This window comes from Azolla caroliniana, unplaced genomic scaffold, assembly GCF_043228905.1.
Source record: "Azolla caroliniana isolate FFs.n. ecotype wild unplaced genomic scaffold, voAzoCaro1.0.p SCAF_4, whole genome shotgun sequence".
Taxonomy (NCBI): domain Eukaryota; kingdom Viridiplantae; phylum Streptophyta; class Polypodiopsida; order Salviniales; family Salviniaceae; genus Azolla; species Azolla caroliniana.
In genome coordinates, this window is record NW_028230439.1 from 23,699,965 (window position 1) to 23,712,383 (window position 12,419).

General features: G+C 34.2%; 1 protein-coding gene across 1 annotated transcript; it reads right to left on the bottom strand.

Moving 5' to 3' along the window:
- Positions 1–442: 442 nt before the first annotated feature.
- LOH2 (LAG1 homolog 2) lies at positions 443–6,901 on the bottom strand. Its single transcript, XM_087318347.1, has 6 exons — positions 6,478–6,901; positions 5,070–5,269; positions 4,350–4,505; positions 1,889–2,074; positions 1,583–1,761; positions 443–904 (listed from the first exon to the last, which is right to left on the bottom strand). Exons 1-6 carry the CDS (start codon positions 6,703–6,705, stop codon positions 888–890), a joined length of 966 nt encoding a protein of 321 aa, XP_087174473.1. The 5' UTR covers positions 6,706–6,901; the 3' UTR covers positions 443–887.
- Between the last annotated feature and the right edge of the window lie 5,518 nt (positions 6,902–12,419).

Here is a 12,419-nt window from a genome sequence, read left to right on the forward strand (position 1 = left end):
TGCTAGTCACCTTGACTTCTTCAGATGTTTTTCCTTGATTTCCCTTAATTTTTATTGGAAGCTGTGTAAATAGCAAGTTTTATTATATACATATCTCTGTCTTACCTTGAGTAGGAAAATGCTAGGCTACCTTTACTTCTTCAATGTTTTCCGTGATTTCCCTTAATTTTTATTAGAAGCCGTGTAAATAGTGACTTTTATTATACACATATCTGTCTTACCTTGAGACAAATTTCAACATTATCCGCATATTTTGATTTACTGAAATCCATGATTCCAAGGATGGGGTTAACAGAATCGAGAGAATGGACATCATAGTGTTTGAGGCTATATGATACTTTTAACCACTCATTCATTTCTTTTAGTTTAGACGTGCAGCTATGTAGTTTAGGCCACAAAGAAGTCATTTTTACACTGTTTTGTCAAAGATTAATATAGTCTATAATCGAAAGATGTATGCCTTATTGCAAAACTGACAATAGCAGATATACATGCACTAGCAAAAGGAGAAATGCCAGTCTCACATAAAAATACAAGGGAGGCCAGATTACACAATCTCAATGCTTAAATAATTCCAAATTACACACACACACACATATATATAGCTACTATCGTTTCCTTTGGTCACTATTTGGGTATTTTTTCTGTTGCTCAGAGATTATTTCCATCTCTATACATTTCTAGAGAAAACATGAAACCCTGAACCAAAATCCACTTGTTATCAACTAGCAGTTAACAGGAAACGAAATATTTCAGCTCTAACTGTATAGCTTCTTTTGTGAAGGAAGATGAAATAATCATTTCAGCAGCTTTTCTGAACAGCAAAATTCTCGGTAGCCGCATACAATGTTGTGATTGGAAGCAAATACAAGTAATATACTGCCATGTCAGTCATCTTCAGAATCTGCAGAAGGATCATCCAAAGAGCAATAAATGCTGGGTTGATAGCATGGAAGAAAATTAGCATTTCACACAAACACATACATCAAGATTTCACACCATTATGTAAATCACACTCATCTAAATAGCCATAATACCAACTTGATATGATGGAAGAAAACTAGCATTTAAGACCTCAATATACACCAAAATTTTGCATTATTTCACACATTGGGACATATATTGCCTTCATTATTTGGGTGTAAATATGAAACCAAATATCAAACTATTCTCTTGGTCAGAAATATAAGTTGATGTGCTTGCATCGACTGAACATATAAGTGAATTATGAGATTAGAGAGGATAAAAAATCTATGTGGCTAGAATCAGCAATTCAAATTGCGCAAGATTTTTTATACTAAGTAATCCATATTTATTCTTTCCCTTACTAATTGTGAAATTATTAACTTAGTATAAAAAATCTTTCGAAAATTGAATTACTGATTCTAGCCAAATGGATTTTTTTATCCTCTCTAATCTCATAATCTTGGGCCTCATAATTCACTTATATGTTTTAGTCAATGGGTACCCTACCCTTCCGTTTAGAGAGGGATAATTCGACATTTCCAATAAACTTGGGTAATTTTCATATTACATTTAGAAGTAAAAGACATTTCTTATACACCTCATGGACCATGCTTACCTGATCTAATGTCATCCCCAACCTTTCCTTTGTTGTGAAGCTGTTTTTGTACCATTCTACATATCAAAATCCACCAATATATGTGGAAAACCAAGAGTGTTATGAGCATTGTATTGAAGCTGTAGTACATCCAAGAATGATAAGGATTTGAATTATCCAATTCATGAGTAATATCATAACTGTCAAAAAGAAGATGGGATCATGGTAAGTAATCTTATAAGAGCAAAGAACGAAAATGCAAAAGAAAAGAAATAAACAATTAGTTCCAACATATAAATATAATTCCGGTCTTCTTCAAAGTCTCACCTGCTGCTTTTGATAACCCAGAAAGGGAAATAGATCATCCTCAGAAAGAACCAAGAAGTTGCAAATAGTCCAAAGCAAATGCTTGCACTCAACTCTCTTCCAGAGTACTTGCATAATTTTGCAAGTTCCAAGATTAAATCACTTGCATCATGAAGAGCCAAGATCATAGAACCAATCCTCAAGAACCTGAGTGTAGAAATAAAAATATTTGTTCTTACAATTCCAGTAAAAACAGTTTATTCTCATGAACTATGATAAAAAACTTGTGATGGTGATAACGATAATGATATCAACATTCGCAAGTAGTCAAAAGTACCAACTTTTGAGGTGATCCGTAGTGCTTAATCTGATAAACTCTGATGGTGACATATCAACATACTAAAGCACTCAAATGTGATTAACTGTACCCAGATAAGCTTTGCCTTTGACCATTCAAATGAAAAAATAAATGAAATACCTACTTAATGTTGCAGGAACCATGATAAAGAGAGACTAAGAGTCTCTAAACAGGTTTAAAAAGCATGTTCTTACTCAATAAAGCACATATCCTGTAATCTGTACTGCATAAAATTCTAGGGTATTCTAGGGTGGAGATAACAAAAGGTCACGTCCTATCAAATCATTTTCCTTCAATGTTTTAAACTTTGATTATCAACCTCATGGTCTTCCATCTGTTGTGTTGTGTAAATACACATGCATAGCATAGATTATAAATTATAGTTATCTATATTTATCAGCAATTGTGTGTATTACAGTTATGCATATTGCCATTTCCTAACACTAGATATCATGTCTTTTTTCCTAACTGTTTTATCAAGGCATTGAGTATGGCAAATAAATACTACATGAAGAAGTAATCCGTTGAGGGTGATATCAGCCTTTCAACATGAGGGAAAAAACCAAGATGCAAAAAAGAATCTGAAATTTGTAAAATTGCTGTAAGATGTTTTGCATGAAACAAGTTTTTTGCTACAATTATTACATTGATTATCAAATTTGGATACCAGTAATCAGCATTGGCAGTTTCAACACGCCCTGCATTTGATAGTAGAGATATTGGAATTGCAAGTTAATCTTACATCCAAATTCGTCTTGGCATACATTTCAAATATTGACCATAAAAATTAGGACGCTTTGGAGGCCACATGTAAAATTTCACCTTGAAACCTTTCAGCCATCACCAAGTCAAAGTAAAACATTTGGGTGAAACAAAAAGAGACAGATTTCCAGATTTACGAGTCAAGATTTATAAAAAATCGAATTTAAAACTTTCAATTTCAAAACTTAGTAACCCAAATCCAAAAGTTAAAATAAGCATACTGAAAAACCACGGACAGAACAATTTCCGGAAATTGATAGCAAGTTTCTCATCGCATGAAGAATACTTTATGCATTTCATAGCAATATGCTAGTCATAATTGCATGATCACTTAAGAATTTTTTTACAACTCCAAATCATAGTACTTGAATAGTTTTCTTGAATTTGTAGTATCTCTTCTGCTCTCCTTATGTGCGTAAAAGATTGAATAGATTAGGCAGCCCATTCTAGTTCTAATTCTGGATCCTCGGATATTCCACAATTTCATTCTGAGGCTTTGTCTTGGATAGCTTAATTATCCCTTCCAAGTTCTTCTTCCAAAAGAAGCTTGATACAAAGAAAGTTCTTGATGCCTACAGAACTCTATCAAATGAGAATATACTCAAGTATGGATTCAACACTGTTCAATGAGCCATTGGGTAAGGTGGAGTGTCACTAAACATATTCTGCATAAAAACGTTTTTTGTGTTGGCAATGATCAAAACTAGACCTCTTCCATAAGAAGACTGTCACTTTAAAATTTGGCAAATCTTCTCCAACAATGAAAATGGTTCATGTCAGTCCATAATCCTTGGGTGAACGTAAGTAGTTTTGCTTGGCATGCCCATACCGAGTTATATTGGTAATAAGACAGCAGTCTTTTTGGCTCTAAAAGAATATGCCCAGGAGACTCCTTATTGGAGTAATTTTGGAGACACTATTAGAGTGATTGAAGAATTCTGTAAAACTTCACAGCAAATTTATACGCGTGAATATAGTGAAATTATGGTTCATTGACTATAGAATTGTCACAAACGTCCAGTTTCGTACAGCAAATCACTTGTTTCTTACTTATTATTTCCTTTCATAAAAGCTCAACTACCTCTCTTATGCAGGAATACATATTGGGCTGTAAAGCAGAACCAAACCTTCCACACATGAATTTAATTTGTGTGTCTTCATGTAGTAAGATAAGAGTATTACCATGAGGCAGGCACACATGCATATAATGACAGCAGCCTAGGCATTATGTAGCCAATAGTTGCAAATCATTATTTATGTTTTGTAGTTATATACATTTTGCAAAGATCATACTAGAAACCACTCATTACATGAACAAACAAATACAGTGGCAACTTATTCTTCCAAGGACATGTATGTTACCTGGATAAGTATGAGTATCCAATAAGCACTGATGTAATGATATGATGAGACAACATCACACCAAAGTCCTTCCGCCTCGTTTCCCATACAATTAGTGCAAAAATACTATACATGTAGAAACCACATTGGACAGTATAGTATATCTTCAATGGAGATCTGTAATAGAGACAAAAAAGAAATGCTGTTACATTTGAAGTTATTGAGTAAACTCAAACAGCCATGTCTTACATATTAAAGGTATTTACTATATTTGAGACATATGTGAGAGTGATATCGATCATATTACTGTATTATTCTTAAATATATCTGTATCTAGCTTTTCTAAATAGCGGAAAAAAGAACCCTTTCAAGGACATCAAAATGCCTTCTAAAATCTCATTAACCCATGGTATTTGACCTTACGGAAAATCAGAAAGACTTAAGTATCTTATGGAAAATCGCTTTGCCTGGGATAGCATCACAATTTCGTTGATTTAGATGTAGTTATGGAGAACTCCAGCCTCCCTTCAGATTGAATTGATGATAAACCAAAACGAAGAGAGGTACACTTGCAATCCTAGATCTTTGAGGTACATGATACAAAAGGCAATTGATTTCTAGCATGCATTTTGATATTAACCTCTTAATATGGTTTATTTAAATATTTCTCAAACTGCTGCTTTTGAATATGATATATTTCATACATACAAGGAGAACAATTATTTGGATGTAATCTCTTACCTGAATTCTTGATGTGGCCACCCTTTGAAATATTCTGCAGTGTTATAGAACCAAGGCTCCTCATTACTGAAATTGTATATGAATATTTCTGAGGCTGTATAACATAACAGTTTCCACAAGGATTCCTTTGTTTTAGATAATTTTCCCATATCCTTTGATGAATTCTTCCCATTTAACTTCAGAAACCAGGCAGCTAGTTTCTGCATAAAATACAAAGATATCAAATCAACATCTGTAATGTTCAATCCAACCTGGGAAACAAGGATATGTGGAAAGTTTCCTTTAAGCAGAATATATGAGAATAGCTTCTAGTCAGTTAACAAATGTGGGTAAAATCATGTCTTAATAATCACCTAAATATACACTGAAACATCATCATTTAGAATAATCAAATAAAGCAGGTAATTTCCACATGTGTACAAGAAGCTATAACATTTTCTCATGCAGGAAGAGCCCACTTTCCCTCGTGTTTCCTGCGATTGTTCAATGATGTGGAGCATACATAACTAACAGGAGTTATGGTCCAACAAGAAGTTTTAGGTATTTTCACAGAACTCATTTTTACTCATGTTTTTCAGCAGTGTTCAATATTATAGACTTCTACAAGAGAGGCTCATTATACCTAGCTGGCTATGTGCAGTGCTGAGCATATCACTTCCACATATATATATAGATACAGATACAAAAAAGACGTTTTAAGGCATTTTCCATGTTGAAAGGGACCCACTTTCCCTCATATTTTTCCTACATGGTTCAATATTGTGAGCTTTTTTCAGCCCCTAAGTTTAAAGGCATTTTGCAATGCAATGAAGGCTCAAGTTTCACTAGGATCCATGTACATACATTAGATATACGTGTATCTTCATACACACACACAAACACAAGAAACCTAGAATTTTCTATAATGTGGAAAATAAACTACTTTTGCCCATGTTTCTATACGGTATTCAGAACATTTATTATAAGGCTCCTTCTGATGATACCTCTGACCAATAAACCCTCTGATAAGGGAAGAATATACGATCACCTTCTCTGCATCATCTATATAGCCACAAATCAAAGATCTAACCTTAATTTTAACTACCTTCATTCCTACTGAACAAGAAACAAAAAAAAAATGGAAAGTGAAAGGGCGGATCTTAACCAAATCTCTGATGAATTATCCAAATATCTTATACATTACCTAAATCTCTTATACATTATCCAAATCTCTAATACATTATCCAAATCTATGATGTAAAAGTAATCTAAATATGTAATATAACCTTAGACTATGATATAACCTTAATCTAGATATCTAGTGTAACCTTAATATAAATATCTAATACAATCTTAATCTAAAAAGTCTGATACGACCATAATCTACAATAAATTTTAATTTTTGTAAATCTGTAATTGGCGGCATTACCTCAAAGAGGAAGATATCCAGAAAGAAGCGAAGAACAGGGAATGCAGCAGCAAAGTAGAGGACCAGGTAGAAGTCTCTGAGCTGAGGATGATGATGCTGCGACGACGAAGAAGAAGAAGAAGAGAAGAAAGATGAGGAAGATGTTTGGAGGAGATCAGTGGAGGAGAATGTGAAGGGAAAGACATGGATCAGTGGGTCCAGCCATACTCTCATGTCCTTCATCTCCATTCTCAGACCAAAAATGATTACCCAATAAGATTTATTGCAGAGAGGCTCCAGACACACAAAGAAGGAGGAGGAGGAGATGATGGATAAGAAAGAATGAGAGAGAGAGAGAGAGAGAGAGAGAGAGAGAGAAGAGATGGTGCTCTGTTTCTCTGTCTTTGTCTCTCCTAGTCTTTCTCTCTATCTATCTATCTATCTATCTATCTCCATCTCTCTTCTCTGTCTCTCTGTCTCTCTCTATACCTTGCCTGTCTATGTGTGTGTCTCTCTCTCTAGCTTTTGGGCATTGCCTGTCTATCCCACATGTTTTGCTGCTCCATACAGAAAAACCCAACCTGTTCTGCTTTTTTTTCCTGCTCCCCTGTCACTTTGCTATGTATGTATATACAATAGTATATATACATTATACATATATAATGTATATGTATAACAGTATATGTATAACAGTATATATGTATGTATAACAGTATATGTATAACAGTATATGTATACCATATATAATGCATACTATGAACCATACGTACATTCTCATTCTCGAATGTTTTCAATCAATCGTGAAAGAAAAACACCCTCAAAGAATGATAAATACCATAATTTTGGATTAACTATTTATTTTGAGGTAAATAAGCCTAAAAATGGAAAAAAAAAGCATTAAAAAAATAGGGAAAAACAAAAAAAAAATTCACACAAGAATGTTTTACTAACATTCTCATTCGTTTTCCAACGTAGGAAAACGAATGTTATGCTAGACGAACACGAATTTTACGTACTATGATATAATGTATATGTATAACAGTATATGTAAGTATGTATAAATGTATAATATATATTATACATACATGATATTATATCTGTATATATTTATGTATATCATATATGTATATATATACACACACAAACTGTTTTCCTTTTCACTCTTCTTTTTATCTTTGCTTTAAAGTTTTTAACACACATTCATACATACATACATGTGTGTATGTGTGTGTTTGAGACAGAGACAGAGACAGAACCTAAGCCTAAGCGCCTAAGCCTAAGCCTAAGAAACCCTCTTCTTCTTCCTTCACAAACACACATACATATGTACATATGTGATATATATCTATATGAGAGAGATAAAGAAAGAGAGAGAGAGAGAGAGAGAGAGAGAGAGAGAAAAGAAAGATATATTAACGTCTAAGAAACTAAGCCTAAGAAAGAGAGAGAGAGAGAGAGAGACCTAAGCCTAAGAAACCCCCTTCTTCCTTCATAGACAAGGTTGGGCTTGCATCCATTTTATTCATTCACCCGGACATTGTTCCCGAACATGATCATATGCAAGAGATCATGATTCTCATGGTTGTACCTATGTTGGCAATAAACATAGCATTTTTCATACTTACCAACCCCATTTTTTCACAATCACCCAATTGATGATGACATGGTCGTTATGTGTGTGTGTGTAGATCACGTGGTTGTGAGTGTGTATAGATCATGTGGTAGGAAAAACTTAGTTCATGTTCGCTTACTTTATTTTGAGACAGGGGAGGGAAGCATATCTTTGATTTTGAAGGAAACATAATTATGTATTATCAACAATAGCCTCATATGTTAATTCATTGTCATGTTATCTATTTTGGTGTATTGTACTTCTCATTGCTTTGTCTCATCCATTGATATGCTTGTATGTTCTCCCTCTCCCCATCTTGCCCCCATGTACACACATTTGCATATCACATGTTCTTCCTACATCAAGAACAAGCTTTGCCGTGTGATTGAATTTAGACTTCATATTTTCGTTTCCATCCCAATTCAAGAGTTGTAAAAATAAGTGCACCCGTAATTGCCCAAGAATTATTGTGTTGCATGTACTTGGACAAGTATCCATTCGCCAATTTTGTTTCCAAGAAAAAAAAATGTGGGCATTGAAAAGGTAGAGTACAATCGGCAACATGCCACCATGAGGCTTTTGACAATCCTGGACTTATCGTGATAGATACCAACATTTCTATGAGATAACAATTTATCTCCACCTAAGGTTGAGTTCCAACTCACATATATTTTAACACATTGAATCGTATTGCTACCATAGATCCTCCAAATTTGGTCTTATTCCCTTGTGGTGCTTTGGAGTGCATATACGACGAGTCTAGGAAACCTATGTAATGTATAGTCTCACTATTTATTTTGAAATAAATATGTTACGCAATGACCAATTTGATAAAATGGTTTAATATTCATCCATGATAGAAATGGCAAACAAAGTCACGGGACTTGTGATTGACTGTTATGTTGCCTTGAGTGGAGCAAGTGATGACAAGCTTGAGACGTCCAATACATATATTAGAGATCCACATAAAATGTTTATAGACTCAACAACACTCAATCGGGCAACCAAAGTGTTAGGATTGTACTTGACATCCACATTGAACATTTAGATGTTGGGACATCAATACTAACAAGATAACCTAAGTGATGACAACCATTACCTTATTTTAGTATCGATCATATAATCCAAGTCACCTAGGTGGTGCTCAATACATCAAATAAGCACCAATGTACCCATATTAACAAGTAACCATAACATGAAAGCAAACACATACCACACATTCACAACTTTAACTATTTTATCATCCGAGTTCTTTCAAAACATGAACAAATCATTTGGCGATGTTTGAACAATTTCCTCGTGTTCTACCAAGTATGTATCATAACAAAAATTGTAGCAAAAGCAAGTAACAATGGGTCAATGTGTGGCAAACATGTCACCTTCTTCACTTCTTCACTAAGCATATCATATAACAGTGCGCCTAGCCCTAACTCAAAAGTTAAATGTGACATCCTCGTATCATAACCCATACATATCATGAGACATGAGTTGGGTAGTAAAATGCCCAACTTACTTCATCATCCCTCTTTTTTAATTACAATATCTTGGTTTAATTCCACAACATTTTGCGCCATTCAAAGTATTATGAATGATATATCAACTAATAATAATCATGGGCTACAAAAATAACACTTTTTAAAGAGGATTCGTTATTATTTTGAAAAACGTTTTATATAATTCATCCATTAATGAGTTGAGTCTCGATGATAGAGGATTGACCACATGCTAGTTAAGGGTATTACATTAAAGTCAAGACTACAAATTGGTGTATACTCGCCATCCCATCAATACTCGAAAGCTAGAAGTTCAAGCACCTACAAAAGAACAATGAAATGTAGATACACAGAGATCAATTAGAGGATGAAGGCAAGCTAGAATAAAAACATTTATTGCAAAAGTGTCACGATTACATCCAAAGGCATGTTAAAGAATAACATTCGTTACCTTTCTCTTGGATTGATGCAAATAAACCTCGCTCTCTATTTTTGTCTTCTCTTTTAGAAATTTCTCTCTCTAATTGGTTGTTTACGTTGAAGTTTCATTTCTGTCAAATGTATTCAAGAACGAAGCATTGCATGTTGAATAAATCATTTGATGAGATTTCAAAGACTCCTTAGATGGACACATATGTTGGGAAACAATTGCAATTGGGGCTATATTTTGGTGGTAAGGTATATTTCTAGTAACTACGCGTTAGGACCTTCAAATATGAGCAAATGCACTGATGTATTTGGTGATACTACGAAAATATAGGGGTTGAATGCATATCAAAAGCCACCAATTGAGCTACATTTGTGATCTCTCTCTCTCTCTCTCTCTCTCTCTCTCTCTCTCTCTCTCTCTCCTTTTAACTTCCACTTAATAGATATTTAGCTTTCATCGTTTGCATCTCTACCTAGCTTTGTTCCGGCTCTTAGAGAAATGCAAAACTTCACGTGCATTTAGTGTTGGCATCAAAACCAAAGGCTACATTTTTCTAGATTTCCATAATTTATCTATGTGTATGGTGATGACCTATTGTCATGACTCACAGTGTGTTCTTATCAACAAAATACTCATTTTCCTCGGTAGAATCAATTGTCCTACTGAAAATGATTTGTTCTCGATTGCTTTGGAAACTCTCACATTTGTGGGCTCAACCACATTGCATCATCTCCCTTGGTAATTAACATTGAAGATATATATATATATATGTGTGTGTGTGTGTGTGTGTGTGTGACCATTTACTTCATATTGGGCCACCATTGAGTTAGTGCAGGAATATTCATACGATACCATAAATTGTATATACTTTTGACATTTTATGTAACGTTACAACTTGGTTAAAACTTAAAAGAATCCTCTAGGAATCAATTATATGACTCATTGATTACAAGAGGGTTGTACTCAATCACTAATTCATGGAGGCCTCTTGGAAAATGTTAAAACTCTAGATAGTACTATCACAATCATCAACACACGACATGAAAATAATATGTCTTGATACATGAGTTGTTCATTATTCTTGATGGAGACACATTGAAAATAATATGCCCCCAAAAGGTGTAGGTAGAGCATGCAAAACATCAAGTTGTAAATCCCTTGAGATGTGCTTCTAATATTATATTTTATGTTTCAAAATATTGTTTCAAGACATTGAATTTTTTTGTCCGTGAGCAATGAAGTTCCTTATAATTGGCTAGACATGCAAAAGGATCTCGTTTTCAGGGATTCTAGTTAGTAAGGAGTATACTTTTCATTAAAAGGGCGTGTTCCGTACCTAATTGTATTGTAACCCTTGGGTCGTGGAAAGTGAATTAGTAACGCCTTGATGTTAGTAATATATATGCATGGTCTAACATACCATGAACACCTAGCTTGCAAACCACAAGCAATACCATACCATCACATTTATATATCTAGATATAATATATGAAGGATGAGGCCAAAAATATGCAAGGCACGCTTTTGTGGGGTCGAATTTGTGCACATGTTCAAAAAGTCTCTTACAAGATGAATGCATGACAATCATACACAAAGCATAAGCTCGACCAAATTTTTTTAACAATGAAGAAATGTAGCTTAGGACGCCAATGAATACTTGATTGGGGCTATTCCAACTTTGAAGGATATAATTTCTCTATAAGTTTATCAAATGTGATCTCTACAATTCTAGAAAATAGTATATCACTTGGTTTGTGTTTTTCTAATTAGGTAGAGGATATTACTCATTGAGTAGTATTATTTTACTATAACCTTTATCGCCTCATCAATAAATCACATAAACCACATCATATCGTCATGTAATTGTTGTACCTTACGTTGATCTTTTAGCACTTGCCCCATTAGGTGGCTAATTATTTTTGTTAGCTCAAACAAGATCATTCAATTTTTTTATTTTTTATTTTTTCCATAAAAATATGCTCCATTGGTATTAATAAAAAGCCAAAGGCAATATACAAATAGTACATAATACTGTTTCCTCTGCACAAATACATATTATCAAAAAACTACATTGTTGCCAATAACACCTTTGCTAGCAGAGCACATATAAACCTTGAGAAAATTCCATTGCTACGTCGAGCTATAAGACCACATATAAACCTTGAGAAGGCCTCCACTTTAGCACGAATAAGCCTCTTTATCACCTGTAGCATTTGACACCTTTGAAATTGACTTCCACTATCATAAAACATTAGCTCGAATCCAATTGCTTTCAAGTCCAACATGAGCATACCTCTTTTCCATTCACCTTTGCTTGAACATGTGGGACATTGTCCAACCAGAACCATTCTCTGCCATTTAACTTCTTTGCCACTACCATCGATTTATATTCCATGGGATCATATGTTGAAAATGTACGATGTTTTGG

What these genes read in the sequence shown, in the direction of transcription:
- LOH2 (XM_087318347.1), bottom strand. Translation starts at nt 6,705, where the DNA reads ATGGAGATGAAGGACATGAGAGTATGGCTGGACCCACTGATCCATGTC. An exon ending in TGGATATCTTCCTCTTTGAG is followed by an intron (nt 5,270 to 6,477) that starts GTAATGCCGCCA and finishes TATTTTATGCAG; the next exon opens with AAACTAGCTGCCTGGTTTCT. An exon ending in GGATACTCATACTTATCCAG is followed by an intron (nt 2,075 to 4,349) that starts GTAACATACATG and finishes TTCTACACTCAG; the next exon opens with GTTCTTGAGGATTGGTTCTA.